Here is a 27,806-nt window from a genome sequence, read left to right on the forward strand (position 1 = left end):
CCATCTGGTAAGTTCAGTACATGTAATCATAATAAACAGCAATGAAAAAAAACGCAAAATGTTCATCCTCGGTAATTCGTTATGAAATGAAACAGATCACTGGGGACACCTATTGGCAAACTGCTGCTACTTTCATCACCGGTACCACATACATAGAAATCCTGTAGGACAACAGCAAAATAAATTGCTTTACAATGACAAATAGTAGGCTCCGGACCCTCCGTGACCCGGAAGGATAAGCGGTTTGGAAAATGGATGGATGACTAAATGTACAAATAATATTTAAGATGCTCTTATTTTTTAAAAGATCTGATGCAAGGTAGAAGAAGACCTTACGGATCTTCCCAGGGAGTGTTTCAAAGGGAAGATGGCGAAATGGATCTGAATGTAGAACTCCAATTTCTGGGCAACTGGGTCAAAGTCTCGGATGTCGGTGGGAATGTGCGCATTCCAGAGCTCGAAGAAGACCTTCACATCTCCATCATCAAAGGAAGATAAGAGGTCCTGCTGAGGAAGGACAGCAGGGGAGTTTTAGAGTGTGAAACACCTTCGTCTCCAGCTGTGGCCATAATGTGGATGCGTGTGAGCACCTTAGAACATACCTGCACGGCTAACACTTTAGCATCCTTCAGAAGGTTCCCTGAAGATCTTGGAGATGGCTTCCCCTTCATTTTGCACTCTTTCTCAAACAGTTTAAGAGTTTCTTCAAATTCACCAAACCTCAGGTACTACAAATCAAATATGATTGGTCAGTATTTTAAGAATATACAAAATTACAAGCAACAACACACAAATTCTTCATAAAGAAAAACCACAGGGCAAGAATGACTGATGTGACGCTCCATTTATGCTGTAGCAGTAACATATAACATTTGCCTTATTGATATATTAAGTCATTGCATAGTTAAATGTCAATAAAAATTTCTAACATTTGTTGTATAGTTAAATGTTAATTAAAAAAATTCTAAATATTCTTCAATTCACCTTTTGATTAAAAAAAAAACCTACAAACCTACTGATTTACTTATATCGACATAATAAAATGCTTACTTCAATCAAATATAGGCTGCAAATCGTTACGTTCCCATTTTAAACGATTATGATAGATGTCAATTTGTCTGCAAAACTGGTGTCCACCTAGTGCCACCATTCTATGATTATAATAAAGCAAGCATCAATTTAGGCATCCGATTAATGAGATAAATCCTTCTTCATTCAGGAATGACAAGAGACAACATTGGATTAACAGAAGGTACGTTTTACCTCAAGTACTCATAAAAATATTGCTATTTTCCAGCAAACATAAGCAATTATGCAGCTCTTTGGTATGACACAATTTAAATGTTGATTTGAAAACCGTTCCGCAGTAGACATCCCACCCAGGGTGGCCCCAGCCTTTTGCCGTATTTGGCCTGTGACAGGCTCCAGGCCCCAGGCCCCACAACCCTGTACACAAAAGCAGTTAGAAGACATATGGATACCCATTTTAATATTTTATAAATATTTCACTGAGATATTGCATTCAATGTTCACTGAGCTACCACTATACTAAAAAATTTGCCATTCATCTGAAAATAACCACTGCTGTGACAGTCATGTCCTATGGTGTGATGTGTAAAATGTCAGACCAGTGGAAATAGCATCGCATTGGTGAATATAAACCCTATTAAAGTTTTTTTTTTAAATTATGCATTACATTTAGGTTTTATGCTTAGTTAATTAAGCAAAATATCATTGTATCTTTACATGGGTACACAGTAGCTCAGTGGTTAGCATTGCTGCCCCACAGCAAGAGGGTACACGATAGGTTGATTGCCAGCTCTCAGTTGGCCCCATAATTGTGTGTGTGTGTGTGAGCCCTGTAGTGTGTTACTGACTGCCCAAGGCTGGTTCCTGTCTGCGCCCATTGTTCTTGGGATAGGCTCCGCCCCCCCCCCCCCCCCCACAACCCCAGTTGGGATTAAGTGGTTATGGTGATGGATGAATGTATCTTTACAAGTTCATAAATGCACATTTAACTATCAGTGATCATTACTTTTTCATAGATCTTAGACATCAGGAGAAGAATAACACATTGAGGACACATTTGTTAGAAGTTGGGGACAGATTGTTAGTCAGGGTGACGTCACTGTCACCAGCAATATGAAAGCAGCGGTGAGAGAAATTAAGAATGTCAAGAAGGAGATACAGGGTTAAGTGACCACCGCGAGTGCCAGTGCTCACTGTGGATTTTAGGAGCACTGCCTTTCATACATTTTATCCTGCTTTTCCATCTTATCTGCATGTCCTGACTGACGAGGGTTGGAATCTTTCCCTGGTACACCCTGGATGGGAGGCCCGTCCACAACAGGAACACACACAAACACATACAATCATACACTGCATAAAAATGCAGAGATGCCCTTTTTTTTTGTCCAGTGGTGCGACATGGTGTGGCACGATAAACAAAAGAAATAAATAAGTCTGCCATGCAAACTCCTGGAAAGTGCTGCAAAGAAGTGGAGTAATACCATCATTAAACACAAGTAATTATATAAAGTATAAGTAAGTATATTGTAAGCAGGGACGGATTACGGACCGGGCCAGCGGGGCCGCTGCCCAGGGGCCCTTGGGGTGCAGGGGGTCCGTGGGGCCCCTAGCCCAAAAAAATTTGCAACGCTTATCAACAATGTATTTTCGTTTGTCTGTTTTAGAGGGCCTACATTCTTTGATCCTCTGCCTACAAGGGCCCCTGACCCTATAGGGAGGGCGTTTGGCTGCCAAGGGCCCTTGAATTGTGATGGTTGTGGTGGTGGTGCTGGTGCTGGGGGGGGGGGGGGGGGGGCTCGCGAACGTTTTGCCCAGGGGCCCACACAACCCATAATCCGTCCCTGATTGTAAGTATATTGTAAGTATTAAGTAAGTATATTGTATTTCACTAAAAATGACCTAAATGTACATCATTTAACACAAGAATGAAATTCAATAGTAAACTTTTGTTGCTAATATATAATGACACACTGATGAAGATTAAGCACATTTTCTTGTTTGTATGACAAGCACCGAATCAATTGTTATCTTTTCAAATGCACTTACCTCCTTAACCATCCCCAGTAAATCCGCTTCATAAGTCAAAACGTCTCCCATGTCAAGTGTCTTTTTGGTATTCATATGCGAAGTGCAGTGATCAATAACTACTCCTTCTCTGGTATAAGATATAAGGTATCAGATGTGAAGCGAAACAGACAATCACGTACCACAGAAAGACTCTTAGACCTCATTCTTAATTTACAGTACAGTACAACTGCTTAAAATTATGCGGACATTTTACCTAAAGGGGTTTATCTGGAGAGGATTTCTACAGATACACTTTGAATTAATGTAGATAATTCACCAAATCGGCAAATTAGCCGTTTATTTCTTAAACAAACTAATTCTTACGGTGTATGGCGCCATGAAGCAATTTGACCGAATCTACATCCTACCAACTACATACCTATGTTTATCCGGTTAAAGTTGATATGCTTGTACCAAACATGACCTGTCCGATTTTACAGTAAAATGCATATTCTATATAACAGCGGATATTTACTGCGACCCCATCAGCAATATCGTCTGTTAAAAGACCTAAGCAAAAATGCAGCATATGTAAACAAATGCCCTGAAAAATACAATTAGGCCTTGTTTAAATGCTCCCATGCTTTTTTTTTAAGCACGAGCTTACCTTCGAGCTCCAAAAAGTCCGTTTCTGGGCCGATAACAAAACAATCAGTTTCTTAACATAGCAGCAGATTTTCGCTCCAGCATTGCAAAGCTAAAAACTGCTGGGCCGCACGTTATCAGCCATGATGAGCGGCGAAGCGAAGACGCTTTTGCAAACGCCTGGCAACGGAGCGTCACCAAGTCGCTGCGGCGCCACGGGAGTGTCGATTGAAATCGAAAGGGGATGGTCTTTTTTTTATTTCACCGGCAGCTGCCTATCCGAGCAGTATGCTTATTAGTGTTATCCGCAGTTGTTAGCGCAGCTCTGAGTCTTCCCGCTGCATGGTACTCCTATGACATAATCGTAAACGGCCGAAAGTGATTGAGAGTGCCATCGGTATTCATAAAACTATACTTTTACAGTAAACCTGCGTTATGGCGTAACTTTAAACATAAATCAGTGGGTCGTCGACAATGACGTTATGAATAATTAGATGTTATGAATCGTATGAGTTGGTAATTGTGATCAATCAAAAAAATTCGTATGGACGCCCGCTCGCCAGTCGCGGTATGTTAAAATGCTCTTAATAAATCAAATAAACGATTCCTTTATATTTCAAGATAGCTAGGAGACTGCAATTTGAAGGAGTGACTCTGAAGTGCATATTTACGGATCTGATGAAAACATCTTAGCGGAGTTAGGTGATTTCCATTAATGCTTTATTCTCAGTTACGGAAATAATTTTGTAGGCTCAGCTCCAGTATTTTTGTCTGTGTTTGGAGTTCAGATAAGAAATATACCATGTTTATAAATGTAGTCAGTGTTGTGAACGCTATGATCTTCTGAACTAGCTTACTAATCCAATGAAACCCTTAGGGCACTGGATGTCCTCGAGATGAAATGTGATTTTAAAGATTCTGTTGACTTTATGACATACAGATCAGAATATGCACGTATTATGCCTGAGTCTAAACATTTGTAAGAGCCGTAGTATACAGGAAAAGACAGCTACGACTTACTAACTGCTTTTGTTTCAGAAACAGGATATCTGGTCCTCCCCGTAAAAGGACATGGGCTATCAAACGATCTTCTGTGACAACATGGCGAGGCTCAGCACTTTCAGATCCTATCAGATAGTTTTGGTCTTTGGAGCTGCGTTGGCAGTAGTAGCCTTTTACTACTTCGGATCGGAGCAAGAGAACTTCTCCAGCACCACTAAGCGCATCAAGCAAACCCAGACCAGCCAAAACACCAACCGAAATGAGGCCGATCCATCAGCGGATCCTAGGCTAGAGCAGACCAGCAGAAGGACAGCAAGAGAGCAGCTAGAAAAAAGAAAGGCCAAAGGAGGTTCTGAGGCTGCTCAGCACTACCATATTCTTATGATGTTTACCAAAGTGGATAAAAGCAAGGCACTCCAGGAGAAATTTGAGATAGCCATGAGGTCCATGGTGAAGCATGCTGGGTTCCTTGACAAGGAGATGCTGGTCTTTCATTTTGTGAGTGATGAAGGCAGTAGAGAACTTGGACAGAAGATACTTCCAGAGTTTCTCCGAGATGCATCTTTTCAGTATGAGGTAAGTTCAAGGGTAATATTCTGTCATTATTGGGGTGAGCAGAGGATTCACTTGCTTTTTAATTTGGTAATTGGCAGTTTTTCTTATTGGCTAGTTGTAATGTTAGGATCATTCCATTTTAATTCAATGTATTGTAATATCTGTCGGGCCGAGGCATTGGGGCAGTGTCAGGAGATCAGGAGATTTGTTTAAGCATAAAGAACGCGCTTTTATTAAGCCCTTCAAAGAACAAACATACACGGAGAGGTCGAACGCCAGGCAGTAAGGCACACACAGAATGGGTAATTTACACTATAGCGAAAGACATGCAAGAATCGGACAGGGTTCATGCATGAAAGAGGTGAGGGCACACACGACAGTCGGGAACACGACAAGTATTTACAATAACACAAACAAGGGGTTAGTTACACATTTTCCTCACATGCTCCACGCTGTTACTGGGCTTCACTGTGCAGAATTATCTCGAAGTGCAACACCGCCCCCCTCTCAGAGGTCAATCGTGCAGGTGACCACTGCAGCAAGTCCTCTGCCACATCCTCCACAAATCACAAACGACTGGTGGCAGCCGCCGGTGCTGCCTCTCAGGTGATCACGGAGCAGCTGGGGACCGCTGGCAGAGTAGGAGTGATAGTGAGTGCTGGGCTGCCAGCAGGCTCTGGCAGTGCAGGTCCCCCGGGGTTTTGTGTGTGAATGGAAACCTACATGAATACAAAGAGAATGTGTAAACCTCACACCCACGTGGATGGAATCATGTAGGTGTGAGGTTGTGGTGTTGACCATTGTGCCGAAATGGCAGGTAGTTAATTAATTAGCTTCTGCTTTAAAATATTGAAAGAACTGAGGTATGTTTGTTACATGACAGAGGATGAAACTGGGAAAAAAATGTTGAATTGTTACCAGTGATTGTGTGTCAAAATATTACATGAAGTGTCCACATGAGGGCAGTGTTGGCTTTGGAAAAAGTTGTTTTCCCACTTTGTTTTAAAACCACTGATATGTCAGCCAAAGGAAAAGATGAGGCCACACCTTTTGTGTGGCGCCCTGGGGAGTCTCCAACAAGGAAGTGTGATACTGAGCTGGGTTTGCTACAGTTTTCCCTCACTAGCTGGCCTAATGCTAACCTGTTATAAAGCTGGATGAAACAAGAACGTCTTGTTTCCCAAATGAACCACACAATCGTGCATCTTTACACGTCAAACAGCTCCTGTTGCCTCTATGCACCGGATGAGTGTGTCATATGGACACTGCTTATTACAACGCAGCAATATGACTCCTGAACCTAACATTGAGAGGCAGATACAGGGTACCCCCCTCCCCCCATCCATGGGTTACTATGGCCTTTGTCTCTGCCTGCCTCATGGTGACACAAGGACAGCAATGGCTGGACTGCAACAGGTAGAACTTCATCTCTGTAGCAGCAGCAGAAAAAAACCCTCTTTCAAAGCACCATGTGTTAAGTAAAATAAAAACTCATATTTGGTGGTGATTATCACACAAGAGAATAAAATAACTGCATTGTAAGTTTGTAATGTTCAGTTTCACTCATTTCTCAATTTATAGGTATTCACCTGTGTAAAATATACTTTTTTTTTTTGCTTGGCCCCCTGTTTCTCTTTGATGAAATGCTTCTTCCTTGCTTTGTGTGTCTTCAGTCCTCCTTCTAGGAGCCTGTTATGAATTGCCCTAGCAGTGCACTTCACACCACTTAATGTTTCCCATTCTTTCTGAAGGTCACTTGAGGTCATCCTCCAATTTGTGGGGCACTGCTGGATAAGTTGATGGTCATCTCTGGTATTAGAAAGCTACCCTATACCTGGCTGTTTCTTTGTTATTGCCAGTGTCTCCTGCTTCACCTTGTTCTTGTGTGCTGCTGTCTTAGAAGCTTTGATATTGGAAGCAGCCTGCCACACAGTGTAGCCTTCTGCCAGCAGACCCAGAATTAAACCAGCATTAAAAAATGAAGATTTTTTAAAAATATAGCGTGATCTCAATTTTTTTCCAGAGCCGTATGTAAAAAAAAAAAAAAACAGCTGTAGTTGAATGAGATGCTAGTGCAGCTCAAATTTGACTGATAATACCTGGACAGTACCTATGTTAGTGTTGTAATGACACTGTCAAGAGTTGTGGTTTTGCAAAACTTCAGGATGCATTTATTAAAAACGATTGAAATGCTTTCCTAACATGTGCCTTTGTGCTGTGTTTATTTTAGCTGCCCTTGGACTTGTGGATGTGTAGATTTTCTAGCATCATGATCGTACTGAGGACATTACACTATGTGCTTTCTTCTAAGATGCATGGTGGCTCAGTGCTCAGTGCCAGGACTGTGGTCTGACACCTCCAGAGCTGTCAGGGTGTGTGTGGGGAATTTGCGAGTTCTTCCCTTGTCCTAGTGAGGGTATCGGAGTTCCAGTGCCATTTGTGGGGTATGTGTCAGAATTTGCTGGTTAAAGTGGTGAGCGCACGGGCAGGCAGGCAGGAAAGGATGAAGCTGGTAGCCGAAAGTCGGGTTAAACTGGGGATTTATTATCGGGATGACGGCTACGAGCAGGACAGATGAACGATACAGACATCTAACATCAATGACGGGCAAAAAACCAGGGCAAGACACGGACTGAAATAGACAAGACTGGGCGAAAATAATCAGACACAGCTGGGTACGATTGGGGAAGCACACGTGGATAATCAGGGGGCGTGGCACACATGAGAATCGTACGAGCCGTGCATGACAGTATGTACCCTCTAATGGTCTGCCATCCTGCCCAGTATGTCCCACTGCCTCGGATAGGCTCATTGTCACTAGGGCTGTGCTCAAAAAATCGATACAGCAAAATATCGTTACATACTCTTAAACAATACGCACATCGATACAGATGTGCTGTATCGATACGGCCAGTTTAGGAACTTTTATTAGGTAGGGTATGCAATGGTGCACCGGCAGTTGTGAAAGTGCAGTGCAGTAAAAGTGCAGTGCGCAATGCAGCCGCAGGGTGCCAGTCAGGAGCGTAGGGTTTATATTAACATTGGGGGGGGACGGGTATATCGGGGTCAGAGGTGTGACGTCACTATTATTATTAAGATGACCTGTTAAACAATAAACAGACCTATTAATATTATTCAAAATTAGAAGAAAGAATTAACAACTTTTGTTCATTGCTTTAAATTTTCTAGAAATTCAAACCTGGCTATATTCTCGTCTAGTCTGCTGCATGAACTGCCTGAGGCAGCAGGCGTGGTCGGCTGGACCTGCCTCAGGACCACTTCTGTTCTTTGGTCTGCTGCCTTGTTATCAGTTTAACAAGTCGTCTTAATAATGATGCTGTCTAAATGATTAACTTAAACTAAATGGTCAGAAACTAAACTAAACTAAAGTCAGTACTAAAAACATTATCTGGAACTAGTTTATAGTACCTGACACCATGGAGACAACGCAGTGTGTCCCCATGTGAGGATATTTTTTGTAAATGAATTCCCAAAGGTGCATTACATTGCAGATTTAAGTACTATAGAACAGAATAGTTTAAGAAGCCTACATCATTCAAATAGTTACTGAAAGCTTCGATACAAAATGCTACAACTACGTTAGTAATACTCATCATAAGTGGTTGCATGACGAGGTGTAAAAATTATGTACCGTATGGTCTAAGGAAACTCGTAACACGTTACTTTACCGTATGGAGAAGCTGAAGCTAATGCTGCCTCAGCATCCCAATAACGTGTTTCGCTGCATTTTGTAACTGTATCTGTTTTATATTGATGGGGAAACAGGCAAGGGGGCAATGAGAATCAGTGACATTATACTTATAACACAGGCAAATCCTGCTTTATCTGCCAATAGCGTTCGCTGTCAGAGACGGCATGACTCCGGCCCCAAACTGTGAAAACCTCCCCCCGGCAGAACGCGAGTGCAGAAATTTCCCTCAAGTGGCCATGATGTTGGGAGGAGAAAAATACATCAGAGAAGGTGATACTATGATGAATGCGCATGCAGCTCATCGTCCTGCGCTCGCAAGTTTCACTTTTGCGCTTGTGAGTGGCGTATTTACGCTTGTGAGTTTTGACTTTAATGTGACGCCATATGTTATGGAAGATGTATGGCCTGAATATACTGAATATATAGGATACAGGATTGAAGCCCAGCACTGTAATGGAGAAAAGTACCTGTGTGTGTGTGTGTGTGTGTGTGTGTGTGTGTGTGTGTGTGTGTGTGTGTGTGTGTGTGTGTGTGTGTGTGTGTGTGTGTGTGAGAGAGAGAGAGAGAGAATGAGTGTGTTTTAATAAATTCAAGTAAAACGTAAAACATGAGTACATAAAGTCAATACACTAGTCGCACTAGTGCGACTTTTTCAAGAACTCTAAAACTCATATTGCTTTCTGAATATTATTCTATAAACAAGTGAAAATAACGACTCACTGAACATTTTCATGAAATTTCATTAAAAAACGCCTGCCTGTGTGTAGCCAGAAGGTAACAGTGCTTGAGTAACTGCACTTGTTAACAAAAAGGATCAGGTGACAACTTTGTCATTGAAATGTGCTTTTCTGTTACGTAATCTTAAAAGATTCAACGCATGTTAACTTTGAAACCTACTTCAATAACACAGAGAGGGGTGACTATAGGGAAATTTCCTACATATATGACACGTAACATTAAGATAAGGACGATTAAGAAAGTTGTGGGGACCAGACCAGCCAGACAGCAAATGTGAAAGACAGGCCTTATTCTCAGCCCCCAGCTCTGCTATAGACATATCCAAGATTTCACACTAATTAAGATGTTCTAAACTGATCTTCCAAATAGTTCTAGTCTGCAGTCTGGGTTGCCAGACTGTGCTCCCACTGTCGAATGCTGGTCTGTGTGAAATTCTGTGGTGCAGCACATCTCCAAGGTGACAGGAAATCTGTTGTGGTTTCTGGCTGCTTTATGATTCACTTCCACAGTAATTTTAAAAATAACACCTGTGTAAGCCATACTTGTTCCTTTCATTGTTATATTCTCTTGAGGGAAGAAAAAAAAAAAGAAGTTGGGTTAAATGGAAATGTATATAAGTATCCAAGCAGTGTCGCATGTAAATCAGGTATGGGAAAACTCGTGTGTGATATTTGGAAGCAGTTATTTTTCTGCATTATGCAAATGAAATATTGGATATCGTTGTATTTAGTGTTACTGGTGCCAAGTACTGGTGCCATGAATAATCTTCTGCTTGAACATGGTACTCGTTATGGGCAGATTGAGTCCAATAAGAAAGTAGTGCTTTGGTTCAGATCGGGCAGGCCATTCCGACTGATCACACCCCTCCTGGTGTCATTGCCGTCGTTACCCATGTGAGCATTAAAGTCCCCCAGTAGGACAATGGAGTCCCCGGAGGGGATGCCTTCCGGCACCCCAGCCAACGTCTTAAAGAATGCCAGGTACTCTGAACTGATGTTGGGGTCATAAGCACAGACAGCCAAAGTCCGTCCCTTGACTCGATGTTGAAGGGAGGCGACACTCTCATTCACTGGGGTAAATGCCCCTCTCATTCACTGGGGTAAATGCCCCTCTGCAGGTGGTGGGTCCACAGGAGCTATTTCAAGCTAAAGTGTTGAATTAGTTTCATTTCGCTTTATGTTTTGATAGGATTTAACAATGTCCCTTTAAATGATATCTCATTCGAATATCTAATCAGTATGGTATTCTCTGCATCCTCATGCATTAATTATCATCCTTGTAGGATCACACACACATACAACAGGCCTGAAATTCCAGGACCCGAAGACGAGGCCTAACGTGGTAGGAGAGGTACTTCTTGGCCTCAGCACAAAAGGGGGGTTAGTGATCCCACACACACACACACACACACACACACTCACAGATAACAAGGGAGGCCAGCATCCCATCTTTCATGGCCCAAAGATTTAGGAACCTTCAGACAGCAGAATGGACCTCAAGGACAGGGGCCCCTTGACTTGGCACGCAACCCCCTCACGCAACATGTTCAGATGTTAAATGCCGCTTATGTAAAGGGCAGCTTCATCAGTCTGGTCATAAATACCAATAGGACTGCCACAGACACCCCTCCGAAAGCCTGCCAACTAGATGGTCAGCCATTGGTTCAGGTGTTCAATTCCTGGTCATCCTTATTTACAAACATTGGACCATAAAACCTGGTACCTCGGAACAAATGGAAGAACATTAGCCCAGGAGAAGAGCAAAGAGGAGCAGCCTTGAAAGAAGCCCGCGAGAAGCCCTCAAGAAATCGCCAGACCATCGCGAAGCCCAGTAAAGGAGGCCATCCTGAAGCCTGCCAGTGACAGTCTGCCGCCCAGCAGAGAACTGTTCAGGTCTCACATTAACCGACTCACTGGGATTCTGCAATTGAGTTTGGGGGAACCAACCATTCGGCATAACGATTAGTTAATAATCATTAAATACTAATTAATTAAAACTTAACTCATTTCCTTATACATTGGTGGAGATATTAAAATTTATCTGAGCTAAATTATTCCTACATCATCATCATCTGCTTAATAAGATTGACACACTCGTCACAGGACTTCACCCCAGTAAGTACATTACTGTGGTTTACTAGCAAAATATATCTATAAGATTGCTAAGGACAAGGTGACTAATTTCTGGCTGTTATTTGGCTGAAGAGCCCTATCACAGATCTGACACACTTGTCCCTGCTAAAATGGAGCCTCTCTCCATAAGATCAGTCTATCCAGATATCTGGGACCTGTCTTCGCCCTCCCGCTTGACATGTGAAGTGGATCTGCATGCTTGTCTTCTGACAAACATACATCCATACATTAATAACAGGCACTGAAGGGGTCGTGTTTCACTGTTTCACTGCTTCACTGCAGTCTGGCTGAGATGTTAGCTCCCCTCAGTTGTTTCCAAATGCTTTAAGATTTTGACCAGATGCTGCTTCTAAATCAGAAGATTCTCAGTGGCAAAGGACATGTTTAATGATTGTCTTGCTGTGATCTGATCTTGCTGTGAGGAGGAGTGCCCTCTCATTGTGGCTGAGGCTGCAAAGGTACAGACTGTTTCCAACACCTCGGATATACTTGGGGATCTCTGCAAATGGCCACTTAAAAATGGACATGTTGGCAAGGAGAGTGACGCCTGTATTAATGCAACAGAGAAAGTCCTACCTATATGGAAAATTTATTCAACTCAATTATCAAACTGCAGTATATGAAAAGTCTATAGAGAGAAGTCAGAGGGCAGATTACGGGGCCCAGCAGTTAACAGAAGCCCTTGGATTGAGGGCCAGTGTGACATCTTATGAGTGAGCTCAGCATTTTTAGGTACGCCCCGATTCTGTATCATTACATTATAACAGCCAGCCCCTGGAGCATTTCGGGTTAAGGGCTTTGCTCAAGCGCCCAGCGGTGACATCATATCACATCCTGAATGTTAGAGTAAATGAGTGACACAGAGATACATTTACGAGGCAGAGGAGCAGCGCACACGATCCTTCCTTAGCTTCTTTGTTCGCATTGTGCCAGTGGTTGTTTCTCCATATCGCCGTGTCCTTCAGGAATACCCCCACCGGGCTATGGGCAGCGGGGGTGATTTCCCAAAGGGGGGATGGGGGGCATGTGGGAGCCCTGACCCGGCAGCGTGAGAAAGGTGTGAAGTGACCCCACGTGATTTGGGACAGGAACATACTTGGGCCTCCTGCACTGCTGAGGAGGTGGCAGACCATGTGTGAAACTCATGCAGAAATTTTGTGTCTGATATACAGTATAGGGTCTTTAACTACACTGGAGGTGGACCTTCCATAGAAATCGGCAGATAGTAATGTCCTTACCATGTTCTCACCATGGCTGCCCATGCAGGTGGAGTTCCACGATGTAACCGAGCTGACAGAGAAGCTCTTCCCCATTGTGAAGGCCATGCAGCTGCACTTCAGCGCTGGCTCAGGGGCCTACTACAGCGACGCCATCTTCTTCCTGTCGGTGGCCATGCATCGCATAGTGCCTGAAGGTAAGCCCCACCCCCTGAGCTCACGTCATGTGACATTTCCTTACAGCTGTGAACAGCCCTAACTAGTAAAAGTGAACTGATGGGTCTTCAGGCATTTCGTGAAGGTGAAGAGGGAATCTAATGGGATGTGTCTGTGGATAAGCAGCTCATCCCACCGTCAAGGAACCACATCTGACAAGTTTCTGGAGTGAGACCTTTCACGTGATGGAAGGATCTCTAAGCGGGGCGGGTTTACTGACCAGGACAGATGAGATACAGGTCTTAAGGAACCTATTGATGGAGATGGATGCCTGTCCATTATGGTTGTGAAAGGCAGCAAGGTTGAACTTGATACAGGTTTCGACAGGGAACTGTATTGCGCAGCAGTCATGCCGCATCCTGATCACATACAGTATGGTGTATGTTTTTTTTTTTGGTCACATGAGGAAAACACTAAACCAGTATTGTTTGATTTCCTTATAGACAGAACGCCTGGCAGCCTAATTAAGAGTTTAGTTGGACCGACATTGCTCTGCAAAATTCTGTGAATGAGCAAGACAAAGTCTGACCCTGGGCATGAGTCACAGGAAAGCAGACATTTGAGGGAGATGCAACTGCTTGTCACACTGCTGTTGTTCTCAGCTACAGCGGCTAACATTGTGCCTTATAAGTGATCTATGCATTCTAAAGTTGTGTAGATAACAGCCTATCTGTTGCTGTACAAAGCCTGCCTGATGTCTGCTTTTATCCAGCTAGGAGATTTTCTCTTAATTCAGACTGCGGTTTGCTTTAACAGTTTGTTTTTGAGCCCAATGATTGGTCAAGACACCGCCCAATCTGTGTGTGAGTACTATCAGCACCGGTACTTTATTTTATTGTCGGTAAATGTTAATTGCATGTAGTAAAATAATAGCTGTAGGACTGACCCAAAAAATAATATTTGAAGATTTTCCCCAGCATAAAACCATAGTGATTATACAATGGCTCAAACTGTTACGACAAAGTAATGTCTAACTAACCGTGTATGGTTTTGTGGATTGGAAGGTCATTGGTTCAAATCCTGTGGCCGGCAGAATGATGTCTCCATTGGGCCCTTGATTAAGGCACTCAACCACCAATTACTCCATGGACTAGCACTTGTGTATCACTTTGGATAAAAATGTCTGTTAAATAAATTTATTTAAATAAATGTAAATCAAGAACAAAGTTAGTGTTTCGTAGTATAAACTGTTGTTTATGTCATGTGTAAATGTGTTTGTCGTTTAATATTAGTCTAGCATTTAGGTCATGGAATAGTAATACTGTTTCAGTTGGTTACTGACAGCAGAGTACTGAGCATGAGACCCAGTTCTGAACATTATTATACAGGATGTTTTTTTAGAAATAAAGGTTACAATTTTCCATTTGGTCAACACATAACATTCCATATTTTGTGTGTGTGTGTGTGTGTGTGTGTGTGTGTGTGTGTGTGTGTGTGTGTGTGTGTGTGTGTGTGTGTGTGTGAATAAAAATCTTTATTTTTAATTAAGTGCATACAGATAATATCACAGAAATGTAAATGAACATAGCTTTCATCAAATAGAGCAAATGATAATGGTGCCCCAAAGAACGAATTTCGACATGTCTATGTGAGAGAGCACATTTGCTTTCCCTCATTTTCCACATTTCCCTGCAGACATGAAGCGCATTGTGCAGCTGGATTTGGACCTGAAATTCAGGAGCAATATCAAGGACTTGTTCGAGGAATTTGGAGAGTTCCCGCCTGGCGCAGTGATCGGGATTGCCCAGGAAATGCAACCAGTGTACAGGTAATAAATTCGTCCATTAATTGACATTATTCAGTCCCGACTTTTGTGAGAATTGTACTAAATATGTAGTTTCCGGATTACAGGGAGCAAATTTATATGGGAGGTACTTCAGAGCTCGGAAGCTTTTAAGCTAATCCAAATGCTTTTGCTTTATTTTTAGGACACTTTATTTTATTATTATTCATAGCCTTAAATGTGAAGCACCATAAGAGAATTGCTTTTCTGTCTTTTTTGTGGATTGATTTTGAGTAATAAACATAATAAATCACTGTTGTTGGGTGGCAGGCTGCTGTGGGGGCATTTTTAACTTGTAGCGTTTTTCCATTGCACCAGGTAGGCCTACCGAACATTTTTCACAAACACTTTGAGAAAGTACTGAAAGTATGGTTCTTCAAGATGTTGGTTTTACTCTGGCGTAAAAACTGGTACTAGCACCAAATGACATAACAACCGAGGAGGGGTATTTTGTACTATATTAATATATATAAATTATATATAAACTATATAAATTTCATTTGCGATCTGTGTGTGTGTGAGAAGGTGCTGTGCTTTTGTTTAAACGGCTTCAGGTCATGAAATCATGACTGACTAAGCAACTGAAGGAAATGGAAGGACATAAGGTAGTTGTTTCATTTATGCTTTGTACATTATTGTGCTTAAAGATGATGTAGTGCATAAGTGGTAGAAAATGTCAAAAATTTAACATAAGTCCTTACACAGAAACTGATGCAATGGTTTCTCAAGGTTTAACCAATCTAAGTACTGGATAAACCTGACTATGGTGAGCTCTTTGACCAGCAAGTACAGAAATGTGTGGGTACCTTCTCTTTAAAATTACAGTTAGACAATCAGTTGTTCAAGAAAATTGTTACAATTATCAAATGATTTTGGCATACTCAAATATGGAGCTCGACCTGAGTTGCTAGTTGGATTTTCTTTGGCAGAGGTCATTCTGGGTCGGATCTACAGGGGAAATGAAATGGAAATAAATGGAGGGGCCTTGGCTTTGCCTCCAGTGTGGGTCCAATCAGTGATGCACTGCCATATGAGAGACTTGGTCTGAGGGAAGTGAGCCATTTGGGGCAGTTTCTCCGGGCCTCTCTCCCCTTTGAAGTGCTGAAGGTAATTAGCGGCATGCTCTGAAATAGTTGTTCTTGGATGGAATACTGCTCAGCAAAGTCCAGCAGTAGCTGCCAACACAAACTATCTACAGCAAACCGATTCAAAAGCTGAGAGCTGCAGCTATTGCAGCCATGTGTGAATGGACCTTTTCCTCTTGCGCGGCCATTCCTCTGATGCTGTCCGCCATCTTTGGTCTCAGGAAGGACTCCTGCAGGACTCTAATAAATGGTTGGTCTTTCAAGTGATCCGTTTCAATATTGACTTCAGATTTTTCAATTAACCAAACTATGCTTTATTACCTTCTGCAAAGAGTGTAGCGGGATTCTCAAGTGCTCTAATTCATCTGTACGTCATGTGGTGGTGATATATTCAGAGTCACGGTGAATTAATTAGACTCATCATCCACAGAGCATTTTTCATTAAGGAACGGCAGAATGAGCAGAAAATATCTTCCCAGCTGAAATGAACTACAAAGGACTTCATTCAAGTAAGCTTGCTTGAAGGGCCGTACAACACGATGCAGCTTGCATTGTATGCACTGCAGAATAAAGAAATGTAAATTCCAGATCTTACTTCAGTGACTGAGGCGATCTGGTCTCTGTTGTAAGCTGGCATAGGAATGGGTGCAGTGCCGGATAGAATTCATTTTCAATTTACAGCTTACATACAGATATTCAGCACAAAAACTGAACAAAAGCTAGATCTTGACAACATTTGATTGTATCTCTTTGAAGCACTAATGGTTTTGTAATTATTGTTAGAAGAACCTTGATAACTGGATTTTGTATTGTATTTATTTAACAGGCTTATAGTGTGTTAATACAGTTCTTCTTTATTTGAGGGGATACCTATTAAAATCAGGTCATGGTTTCCAGTGAATATCTAAGGGGTCATAGGATATACACTGGAATAGCACTGTATACCTTGTGGATATAAACTTACCATATTCATGAGATAGCCTTCATTCACATCTTGCATTGATGAGTATTGGCAGTTCATGGTGCTTCCCTCCCCAGATCACTCTCAGCAGGAACTCACCACGGCTGACCGCGAGCACCTCACAAGCCGTGTCGTTTCACACAAGCTCCGACCCAGTCGTCTGGCCATAATGATTTGGCCCTTGTCAGAGTCCCTCAGATCCTTTTACTTCACTTTTAGTTGATAACTCAAAAACTATTTAACGGGTCTTTTTCAAACTTTGTATGGGCATTTTATAGTAAGCCTTTTATAATAATAACATTATCAACTTCTCCCATGATATATGGATATAACTCGACATTTTTTTCTGACCTCAATATGAATATATTGTGTGTACATAAGAATTAATGCCCCCAACATTTCAGCCAATTGCGCTGCTTCTGCTCTTCTCTGCTCTGCTCACAATGCGTAGCTCAGGGCTAATTCACACTTCACATGAAAGTGAGAGCGCCATAGTGGACGCGACACATTTCTGCACCATCCGCGGTCCTGAATATTCCTGTTTTTAGTGCCAATGCACCAGGCAACGTTCATGAAGTGTGGTATGGACGTTATGATTTTAATAAAACTAACTGTGCGCTATGTGCTTACAGTACAATAAGGTAGGGTTATAATCAATGAAAACATTTCGAAAAAGTGAAATACGGTACTAAAATAAAATTTGAACTACAACTAAACGACAACTATTAACATTGGTTCTGAAACCATCCAAAATAAAGTAAAAACATATCAACTATTTCCTGTTACTGCTTTTGAATGCTGTTTAGCTATAGTAATAGTTTATTTTGGGACCTCTTGTGCAATGATCTTGAGCCATAGAAATAACCAACAACACCACATCGTGATTTTTTTTAGCACTTAACTTTAGTTATTGTGACATGCCTATTGTGTGGGTGAGGAAATTTTGAGACATATCACTACAAAATTGAAAGTATGCTGCTTGGGGGCAGAAAAGGGAAGGGTGAAAGCAGATGACATTTTGACCTTGTATATGTGATAAGTCAAAAAGTATTTGATGAATCATATTACTGCTTGATAAAAAAAATAACATTATATGGATAAAGATCTACAACTTATTTCCTTCTCAGACAAATTGCCCCATAAATGAAGCAACGGTGCTGTGTGGAAGGAAACAGCAACTGTAGAAGACACCTGGTCTTGTGAATGCAGTAACTCAAAAATTATTGTATGGAACAAACTTTGCAGATATATTTTATGGTTGACAAACTGGACAGATCACTCCAAAACTGAAACAGCACTGCATAGTGATAGCAAAAATAGGTGTAGTTTCAGACATTTGATCTCGTTACTGCGATAACTGAAAAATTACTTGACAGATATTTTTCAGCCTATGCAGGCATGTTGTAAGGTCAAAGATTTGTGTGTATGGTGTCATCGTGGTCGTTATGAGCTCCAGCACCTCAGAGTTTACAAAATAATCACTGGGTGGCAGCAGAGGGCAGAAGTTTGAAGTTTTTCAAACTTCCCAGGAACAGGTCAGTGATTCTCAAACAGTGTGGTGTGCGATGATTTTCTGAATATTCTAAAATAAAGTTTATAACCCCTACCGCACCCAGTGTTGCCAGGTCCAGCAAAAAGCTCCAGCCCAACGTATGCTTAAAATCTGCCCAACGGAAGCTGAAACTAGCCCAATATTTGAAATCCCAGTATACTGTATCTCACAGAAATAAACCATGGTGTAATTTGCCTGGTGATCACATTCAAATGTTCAACATTTTAAAACCACAGTTAAATACAATGATGTCACACAGACAGACACACTCTTGTTGCCAACTTGTGAGCTGGCTTGAGTGAGATTTTCAACTGGGGGCAAGTCTACGCACATTAACATGTATGTGACAGTCTTATTAACGTGTAAATAGTTTTGTATGGTTTGCAAACTGCCCCAATGCCTTTGATGTAGCTAATTTTATGTTTATAATGGAATAATATAAGATTGATTTACAGTTCACTGCCGGAGAACATTATGAAAGCATCCCAAAAACCCTAATATTTACCCATAACTGTATTTTCAATGCCTAATTGGCTGGGAAAACTGCATACCTGGCAACTATGACCCCACCCCTCATTTGTTAAATTTTATCAATAGCAGTTGGTTAACCAGTTGGTGAAATTTATTGTGGGGAGGTTGAGTGAAGTGAAGAAGCAGTATCCATTTTATTGCAGTCTGCCTCTATTGAATCACTTGTTTAATATGAACATCTCACCACACCTGAATATGAATCTCCTGATCGATGCCATCTATTTTTAATCCTTTCTGCTAGGCCACCAAAATGACAGAAGGTGACATTCTTCATTTTGGGGGGATAAATGAATATCATTTATGTATTGCGGGTGTTTCTGTTGATTGATTGTTACCTATAGAAATGTCATTGTCCAGTCACAGAGGTCCTTATTTAGGTAATTTAGGTTTGCTCTCAAGGGTTTAAAACATAGTTCTTCAAAACTGCCGTTGCTGTTGTTGATGCCAGTGTACAGGAGTGCTAATTGAGGACACAGAAAGCCTCAGGTGATGGGAGTGCTGAGCTGCAGCAGAGGGCAGCTCAGGTGACCTGCTGCCTGGCCTGGTGAAGCAGGTGGCATGGATGCTACGGTGGTGCCAAGACCCACCGAGTGAGCAGGATTGGCCAGTATACACATTACGCTGAGCTTAGCAGTCTTGTCCACATTACCACTCCGCAGTCTTGGATGGGCTTCAGATGAGGACCATGCATAGGACTTGTGTAAAAATAGCCACTGTTGTCTACATGGAGTTCTAGCTGTCAAAGCATTACTGAAACTGTTGGTCTGGTGGTGAAAACATGTGTTCACATTCTGGCAAGAACATATATTCAGATTCTACCATGAAGGTATGTAATGGATTTTAGGGTGAGACTCTTTGCTTCATGGGCGTCTGTTGAGAACCATGTGGACAGCCCTGTAAGGATATCCAAAATTACCTGCATAGCCATCTGCCACAGTAACCTATTATTTTCCTTGTACTGGAACTGTCACATGTTGGTTTGAAGTACCAGTAGCTTCTGAAGTGGGTTTAAAATATGTCATAGAGATTAACATGTTCAGACTGGAGAAAGTTCCTTTTCAGCTTGTCCTCTAATCCATTTTGATACAGTCCTTGTGCTGAGGTCCATGTACTGTTGAAATCTTTCTATAAATTAGAAGAATCATTTGTCATATAACTATGTCATATATTTTTTCAGGCTAGTGTGGGCCAGGCGTCTTGTATACCCACAGAACGTGCCCAACTGTCAGCACCATGAGTAAGAGCTGAATGAACGAGGTCTTGGGCTGGGGCAGGGGTACTTAAACTGGCCATATACTTCAGATGAAATTGACATGGTCAACGTTGTTTTGGCAGCTGTTGGCTTCCTTGTCTTTGTCACTTCTAGTATTAAACATATAGTGGGTGTTAATCAGGAGAGTAACTTCAATTTTAAAAAGCATTTCCTTTATTAAAATGACTTGTGCATTCCGCACGGGTACATTTATTTGCACTCTGTATGTGGGTCTGCTGTATCGAAAACATTCTCTGCCCTCTAGGGTTGTGGTGTGACAGAGCAAACATGATGGCAGCGTTGCTTTAAGTATGACGACAGATTATTCTCACCAATGTGTTCAGCTTCTTTTTGTCTGCACATTGTTTGTATGCAGACAGTCGTCATGGCCACTCATTATGACAATCAGCCTCCATAAGCTAACTGTGTTTGGTGGCTGTCACAGGTGTACTGCCAGAGCAAAGGCACAGCTGACATGGACTGTAAGCATCATGCATGTGGTTTGAAGGCTTGGGGACAAACACTCAGCCTCTGCTTTCTTCTACAAGGGGACTAAACACATGTGGATGCAGAACCGGTAAAAGATGCAGCCAAGTAGAAAGTGGAGTTGCAGAGAGAGCTGGCAACCCTGAAAACGTATGTTTTTAATTGTTCTACCTGAGTTGATTTGTATAAAAAGTAACTTTATACAGTTGTTAAACAACATAAACTTTGACGAAGATGAAGTGACCGATAAACTACGTCTATCTATCCAACATGCTGCGTTTGAGAATTTTTCAACTGTAGGATTTCAGGACAGAGCAGCCACTCTGTTCGGAACCATACAGCTTTTTGGTTTAGGGTGTTAGATTTGCTGCTGTAATGAACTCTAATGGCACATTAGTTCAAACAATGGAGCTGCATAAGCCAGTGTATGTCTTGCTTAAGGTTAAAGGAGTTTGATGTTCATTGGTATGGAGTTGGCCCACCCTTTGCAGCCGTCCACAAGGTTTAGAAGTGTGTTTTTATGGGAATTTTTGACCATTCTTCCAGGAGAGCATTTGTGAGGTCATGCACTGATATTGGATGAGAAGACCTGGCTTGCAGCCTCCCCACTAATTCATCCCAATGGTGTTTCTATCGGGTTGAGGTCAGGGCTCTGTGCAGGCCAGTCAAGTTCTCCATACCAGACTCGCTCATACGTGTATGTAACAAGGTTCTTGATGGGCCGAATGGCCTCCTCTTCTTCTGTTCTTAACCGTGATTAGGTCCTTATGGACCTTGTTTTGTGCACCAGTGCGCAGTCATGTTCGAACAGGAAGGCACCATCCCCAAACTGTTCCCAGAAAGTTGAGAGTATGAAATTGTCCAAAATGGCTCTGAATGTTGCAGCATTAAGAGTTCCTTTCACTGGAACTGCGAGGCCAAGCTCAACCCATGAAAAACAACCCCACACCATAATGGTTGTCCAGTTCACAGTTGAAGCTTGTGTCACTTCATTTGTCCATGCATCATTATTATAAATTTTATTATTTCGTATGTCTGATGTAATAGGTCAGTTGGAAAAAACCCAATACTAGCAAGCTGAAAGAAGCTATATCGCCACCTATTGTAGCGGAATCGGACATACTTCGGTCAGTAAATCGATTCCCTTCCCGTACATGTATACTGGGAAAAGTACAATATTAGTACGACTAAAAAGGCGTAGTCAAACTATAACCGTAGCTCAACTTAGCTGTGCATGTGCAGGTCCTGAATGACAATATGGTGAACCAGAAGGTATTTAAAAAGAAACACTCAATACTGAATGGTTTGGTGTTTTTGAAATGTGAAGAGCACGTCTGAGACAGTAAATGTCATTTTCCATTGAAAAACCTAACACCCCTCCCGTCACCCGTAATAGTGCTAGACACAGTGTTACACGGCATGAAAAGTGCTTCTCTATAAATAATAAAATAACACACACCGTGTTAGACACTAAAATGTCTACTGCTTACTCTTATAACCTCATGGATACTTGTTACTGCATTTAATGGATAAACAATAGGTTACTCTTGTAGTGTATTTATTAAGTAAAGAGTCACCAGTAGTTTACTTATTAAATGGTAAATGGACTGCATTTATATAGCGCTTTTCTACTCCTACGAGTACTCAAAGCGCTTTACATTTCATGCCTCACATTCACCCATCCACACACTCATTCACACACCAGTGGCAGAGGCTGCCATGCAAGGTGCCAACCTGCTCACCGGGAGCAATTTGGGGTTCAGTGTCTTGCTCAAGGACACTTTGATGGGGTCAGGAGGAACCAGGGCTCGAACCTGCAACCCTCCAGTTGCCGAACGAAAGCACTACCTCCTGTGCCACGGGTGGGTGTGTGTGTTTCATTTAACAGTATGCTTACGTGAAAGAACCAGATGTGCTATATAATAAAACATATATAAATGTAGTAAACTAAAATAAAAAAACATGAGCACTTCAATTGCATACCTGTGTCCTTAACTAGCGTTGTGCACCCATGCGTCTCTGAGACGCGCCGCTTAATTATCGTTTAATAATACGACACAGACTTTAAACACAGCTTTTGTTGGTGAGAAGCATAATGTCATTTTGCTGCCTTAAAATACCAGTGCGCTGACAAAGCAACCAGCCCCAACTCATTTAAAAAACACTACTCCTATGGGTGGGAAACGAGTGCAAAATCATTTATTTTGAAAATGCACTTGGCAGTAAAACGAGGAATGCTCTGGTATGAAACTAGCAAAAGCACTTTGCGTTGCACTTTCTGCCGATGCAAAATAGGGCCCAGTATGTCAGAGTGCCCTGTATGGAGGAGCGGTAAAAGGTCACAGCAGCTTTTGACATGCTGAAGTCCCCTCCTCTCTGCTTAAGGGCAGCTCCTGTACCACACTGTGGTACAGGATGTCAGCATGCTCTCTATGGAGAACTCTCCGGAAGTGAAGTCACTACTGTACCTTTTTAAGGTACCTAGGAATTTGAAGGCTGAGACCCTCTTCCCACAGGCATTGTTGATGTAGAGGAAAGCCAGATCTGCGCTGCTCTTCCTGAAGTCGAAGACGATTTCCTGTGTCTTTGTGTTGTCAGGTTATTTGATGACTCCAAGCTGAGAATCTCAGGATCTCTCTAGGCAGACTCGTTTCCCCCCTCTGAGATGAGTCCAACCACCGTAGTATCATCAGCAAATTTGATGATGGTGTTATTGGGATGGGCTGCACTGCAGTCATGTGTAGAGGGCAAACAGCAGTGGACTCTCAAAAGTGTCCAGTGATCAAAATCTATATGTAATGTCCCATTCACAACTTCATAAAGGTAATAAAGGTAAAAAAAATATATAGGTCAATATGGACAGTCAGAAGTTTTATTTTATTTCATTGATATTCTAATTAATTCAACATGATGGAGACAAAATAATGTGATGGCCCCCCATCCTGGGTTGTTCCCTGCCTCGTGCCCATTGCTTCCGGGATAGGCTCCGGACCCCCCGCGACCCAGTAGGATAAGCGGTTTGGAAAATGGATGGATGGATGGATGGATGGATGGATGGATGGATGGATAGATGGAAGAAATGTATTCATTCATTTCATTGTGCACCACAAACCAAAAATTATGCAACTGAACAGCACATGACAAATATACAGCTCTTGTCTATTTTAAATGTAGACCTGAACTGCATATTGAATATATATATATATATATATATATATATATATATATATATATATATATATATATATATATATATAAATGTAATATAAAATATGGATTGTGGAGGTCTCTGCCAACTCACACCGCTACTGGGTGGGATGTCTACTGTAGGTTTACACCCCTCATTTCATTTAAAGTACTTGGGTTTGTCCCAAATTTACAAAGAAGAAAAAGTTCTTCGATTCTGCTCTGTTTAAACTCCTTTGTCACCTTAAACCATAGTTGTTTGCAGGTAAAGATGCTTAAGTATTACTGGTCCATCACTACTGATCTCCTCTCACCGTCTTTATGTAGTTCAGCTGTATTCAGCAGTGAGATTAGCCTTAAGATGTGCACCCATTTTAAGTAAGATTCTGTAGTTCAGAGAAGTGTTTGAGTTGTGTTTTAAATAGTTTGTATTGGTGTAAAACTATGTTTTTATGTCAGTCAAAGTGTGTTGGCTTAGCCATTTCAAAACCTTTCCCAGTTACCACCCATGTACTGTATTTGTTGAACTCGGCCATAGATACATGAAATGGGTGGAGGTTCCTGTGCTGAGGTTTGGGGTCTGAAGCTTGGGTGTTCAAGACAGAACAGCAGAAATTCCTTTCACTCTTTTTGAGCAAAATATAGACTTATTGCCCAGATAAATAGCTTTAAATATAATTTTATTTGGCAGCCTAAACTATCTACAGGGATTTTGCAGTCTTTCTGCAGACTATTGCAAGAAACCTTGGCTTACATAAAAAGAAATGCAATATGAACTTAAAGGAAATGTCAAAATATAAAAAAAAATATTTATTGAAGTTACACTATGTCTAGCAACATGTCAAGGTGATCGCATGATATTCCAAAGGACATCTTATATTACATGTACAATGGTGGAAATATTTTTCAAAGTGATTGAATTTCCGTAACGCTCACGTATTATTAGGTTACAGAAATAATTCCTAAGAAATGTATGTATGATTTTTGCTGCGTGTTAACACCACCTGAATGATCACCCTCTATGCGGTCTTGAAACCTGCTTTGATTAATATGACAGTGTCAACAATGAACTAAAAGCCCAAAATAAAAGTAATTAACAAGCCATTGACAAGCTGTTTCTTTCGTCTTGTACAGTGTATTCTGTGCTTTGGTGCTTATGGGATACTCGGTGGCATGTGGATCATAATGTTTCAATGAAAGATGTCAAACTGCCATTTATATGAGGTATAAGGCAAACTGGTGTGGTGTTAGGGCTATGGCTCTGTGCCTGTGACCAGAAGGTTGCTGGTTTGAATCCTGTGGCTGGTATAATAATGTCACCATAGTCCCTGGAGCAAGGCCTTTAATCCCAGTTGTTCCAGGGACTGGGTGAACCTGTGCTCTGATCTTCAGTTGTAATGTCACTTTGGGGAAAAAGCATGCAAATAAGTGCAAATATTGCTGAGAGAAGAGCTTTCTGGTGGTAGTCCTGATCACATGCTCAAACCGAGCCTTTCATCACTTTAATCATTTAATGCCGTTTGTATGCTGTTTGTGATGCAGGCACACGTTCTGGCAGTACCGCAGGGAGAACCCCAAGACTAAAGTCGGTGACCCCCCTCCAGATGGCAAACCAGGCTTCAACAGTGGAGTGATGCTCCTGGACTTGGAAGCCATGCGACAATCGACTCTTTACAACCGACTTTTGGAGCCAGAGCAGGTGGCCAAATTGGCCGACCAGTATCATTTCCGGGGTCACCTCGGCGATCAGGACTTCTTCACAATGATTGGCATGGAGTACCCAGGCCTGTTCCACGTCTTGGCCTGCGGCTGGAACCGGCAGCTGTGCACTTGGTGGAAGGATCACGGCTACGGGGATGTATTTGAACTCTACTACCAGTGCCTGGGTCCCATCCATGTTTACCACGGCAACTGCAACACGCCCATTCCTAATGACTGAGGAGCACCAGTGTCCAAGTCATCCAAGCCATTCCAACGTCTGCAAATGTTAATTCCTGGAGAGGAGCATGAATGTGGCCTTCAAGCAAAAGGAGACATATGTCCCAAAGTATCCCAAATTGGTCTGCTGATGAAGCTTTCATCTTCCGAGAAAGGAATGTGATATTTAAGTTTTGTGTAGGAGGTAGTTACGTGTGGACTAGTTAAGGATATCCTTCTGTAAAATAGTAAGAAATACAGGGGGGAAGTGAAAGGGATTCAGTGCGAGAAAGAGGTGCTCTGGGACTGCTTTGAATAATCACAAGCTACAGTCAGCTGGGGGGGCCAATACTGAAATCATTAATTTCCACTTTTTTAACATCAAATGTTTTTTGTTCCTTGTCTGGCATTGAATGTTCTGAACAAAAGCAAATTAGCATGTGGTATTTTGGTAGCTAATTGAATACAATAAACTGATCTCTGTTTATGTAGATGACTTCAGACTGTCCACCCAAATGTGCCAACAGTTAGTGTGGCATTTTGTCACATGAGATTTAATGCAGAATTATGTAGTCTAATGAAATGAGCCTTCTGGCTGCTGAAATGATGTTTAGGCAATAGCTTCTAGACCAGGGGCGGGGAACCTGTTCCATGGAGAGCCAATGTGGCTGCAGGTTTTTGCTATGGCCAATAACAGTGTGAGTTGTTTTATTACTGGCTGATTAAGAAGTCATCCCAAAAACCCGCACCCATGGAACAGATTCAGCACCTCTCTTCTAGACTATTTTGAAACTAAGGCAGAAAAAACTATTCACAATATCAGTTATTGAGGCTGGATGAGTGGAAAAATCACAGCCAGTATTAAGTTAAATCTACGTTATAGTTTGGTCATAATGTAAAACAGGATGGTGTGCATAAGCAGGTAAACACTTGTGGGAATTCTGCTTAAAGTTGCTGCACATCTTTAATTACTGCTATGAGGAAATGATTTATCCTTACAAGCCAGAGATCAGATTCAAAATCAGAGATATAACTACTCTAGTGTCTACCGATATCCAAGTAGTAAGCTACATGGTTACATGGAATTATGTAGTAGGCACAATGTTGTCATCCCCAGTTAAGGAAAATCCTGTTTTACATTCATGTTTATCTTAGTACATTTACTAAGAGATAAACACTACATCTCGGTATGAAGTGACTACTAGATATGAAGTACCATGCAATGTAGTTACGGAACTCAGTTATATTAGGGTGGTTATGCTTTAGTAAAATCACTTAAGGTAGAAGGGGTGTTCAAATCTCTCTCTTAGGAACTTCTCAGAAGCAGTTTCAGTTACTCTAGTCCACAGACAGTATGTTGACTTGTGTCACTTAACCCTGAAATCCGTACATTTGAATGCTGCTCAATAAACACTGATCCCAGTAATTTATGCTCTCTTAATGCTTGTCTGGGTCCCTGCCTAAAAATGGTCTTGTCACTAAGACTTGTCACTTGTGGTATAACTGATCCAGCACTGGAAGGTGCAGAGAAAAACCGTTCCTGACCATCAAGTGACTTTTCATCGACGTTTGTCTTAGTATTATTCTGCAATGCACTGGCACGGCAGTTAGCATGATATGTGCATTTGCTGCTGTGAGCCAAGTAACCTCAGATGCTGGTGCGTCTATCTATTGTGAGAACTCTCTGAAGGACAATGATGTATCGATTGAGAAAATTTGAAGCGTGTCTTATTCAAAAAATTTGCAGTCCATGATAAAATACTGTAAATGGAATGAATGATGGATGTCAATAATTCTCCC

At 41.7% G+C, this 27,806-nt stretch overlaps 2 protein-coding genes across 8 annotated transcripts in view; one reads left to right on the forward strand and one right to left on the reverse strand.

The window, feature by feature from the left end:
* Positions 1 to 3,866, reverse strand: part of LOC125708635 (lisH domain-containing protein ARMC9) — a 30,691-nt gene extending 26,825 nt beyond the window's left edge. For 2 of the 6 annotated variants that reach the window (XM_048976317.1, XM_048976315.1), the window contains exons 1-4: positions 3,704 to 3,865; positions 3,076 to 3,184; positions 603 to 728; positions 337 to 507 (exon numbers count right to left, since the gene is read on the reverse strand). In XM_048976317.1, the coding sequence (XP_048832274.1) occupies positions 337 to 507; positions 603 to 728; positions 3,076 to 3,150 (372 nt within the window). In that variant the 5' untranslated portion in view covers positions 3,151 to 3,184; positions 3,704 to 3,865. Of the gene's footprint in view, positions 1 to 331; positions 508 to 602; positions 729 to 3,075; positions 3,185 to 3,703 lie in introns of those variants that run through there. The other 4 variants (XM_048976316.1, XM_048976318.1, XM_048976320.1 and 1 more) reach the window with 4 other exon arrangements.
* Positions 3,867 to 4,000: 134 nt separating this feature from the next.
* xxylt1 (xyloside xylosyltransferase 1) lies at positions 4,001 to 27,432 on the forward strand. Of its 2 annotated transcripts, none has more exons than XM_048976322.1 (5): positions 4,001 to 4,378; positions 4,720 to 5,259; positions 13,087 to 13,234; positions 14,889 to 15,021; positions 25,632 to 27,432. In XM_048976322.1, exons 2-5 carry the CDS (start codon positions 4,753 to 4,755, stop codon positions 26,026 to 26,028), a joined length of 1,185 nt encoding a protein of 394 aa, XP_048832279.1. In that variant the 5' UTR covers positions 4,001 to 4,378; positions 4,720 to 4,752; the 3' UTR covers positions 26,029 to 27,432. The 2 variants fall into 2 exon arrangements, with proteins under 2 accessions (XP_048832279.1, XP_048832278.1); XM_048976321.1 differs by having other exon boundaries at positions 4,001 to 4,249.
* Positions 27,433 to 27,806: the final 374 nt, after the last annotated feature.

Source organism: Brienomyrus brachyistius, chromosome 15 (assembly GCF_023856365.1).
Source record: "Brienomyrus brachyistius isolate T26 chromosome 15, BBRACH_0.4, whole genome shotgun sequence".
NCBI classification, from domain to species: domain Eukaryota; kingdom Metazoa; phylum Chordata; class Actinopteri; order Osteoglossiformes; family Mormyridae; genus Brienomyrus; species Brienomyrus brachyistius.

Excerpts from the sequence above, each read along its gene's own strand:
- xxylt1 (XM_048976322.1), top strand. The coding sequence starts at position 4,753 with ATGGGCTATCAAACGATCTTCTGTGACAACATGGCGAGGCTCAGCACT. Across the intron at positions 5,260-13,086 it reads ATGCATCTTTTCAGTATGAG|GTGGAGTTCCACGATGTAAC; the intron begins GTAAGTTCAAGG and ends CTGCCCATGCAG. Across the intron at positions 13,235-14,888 it reads GCATCGCATAGTGCCTGAAG|ACATGAAGCGCATTGTGCAG; the intron begins GTAAGCCCCACC and ends ATTTCCCTGCAG.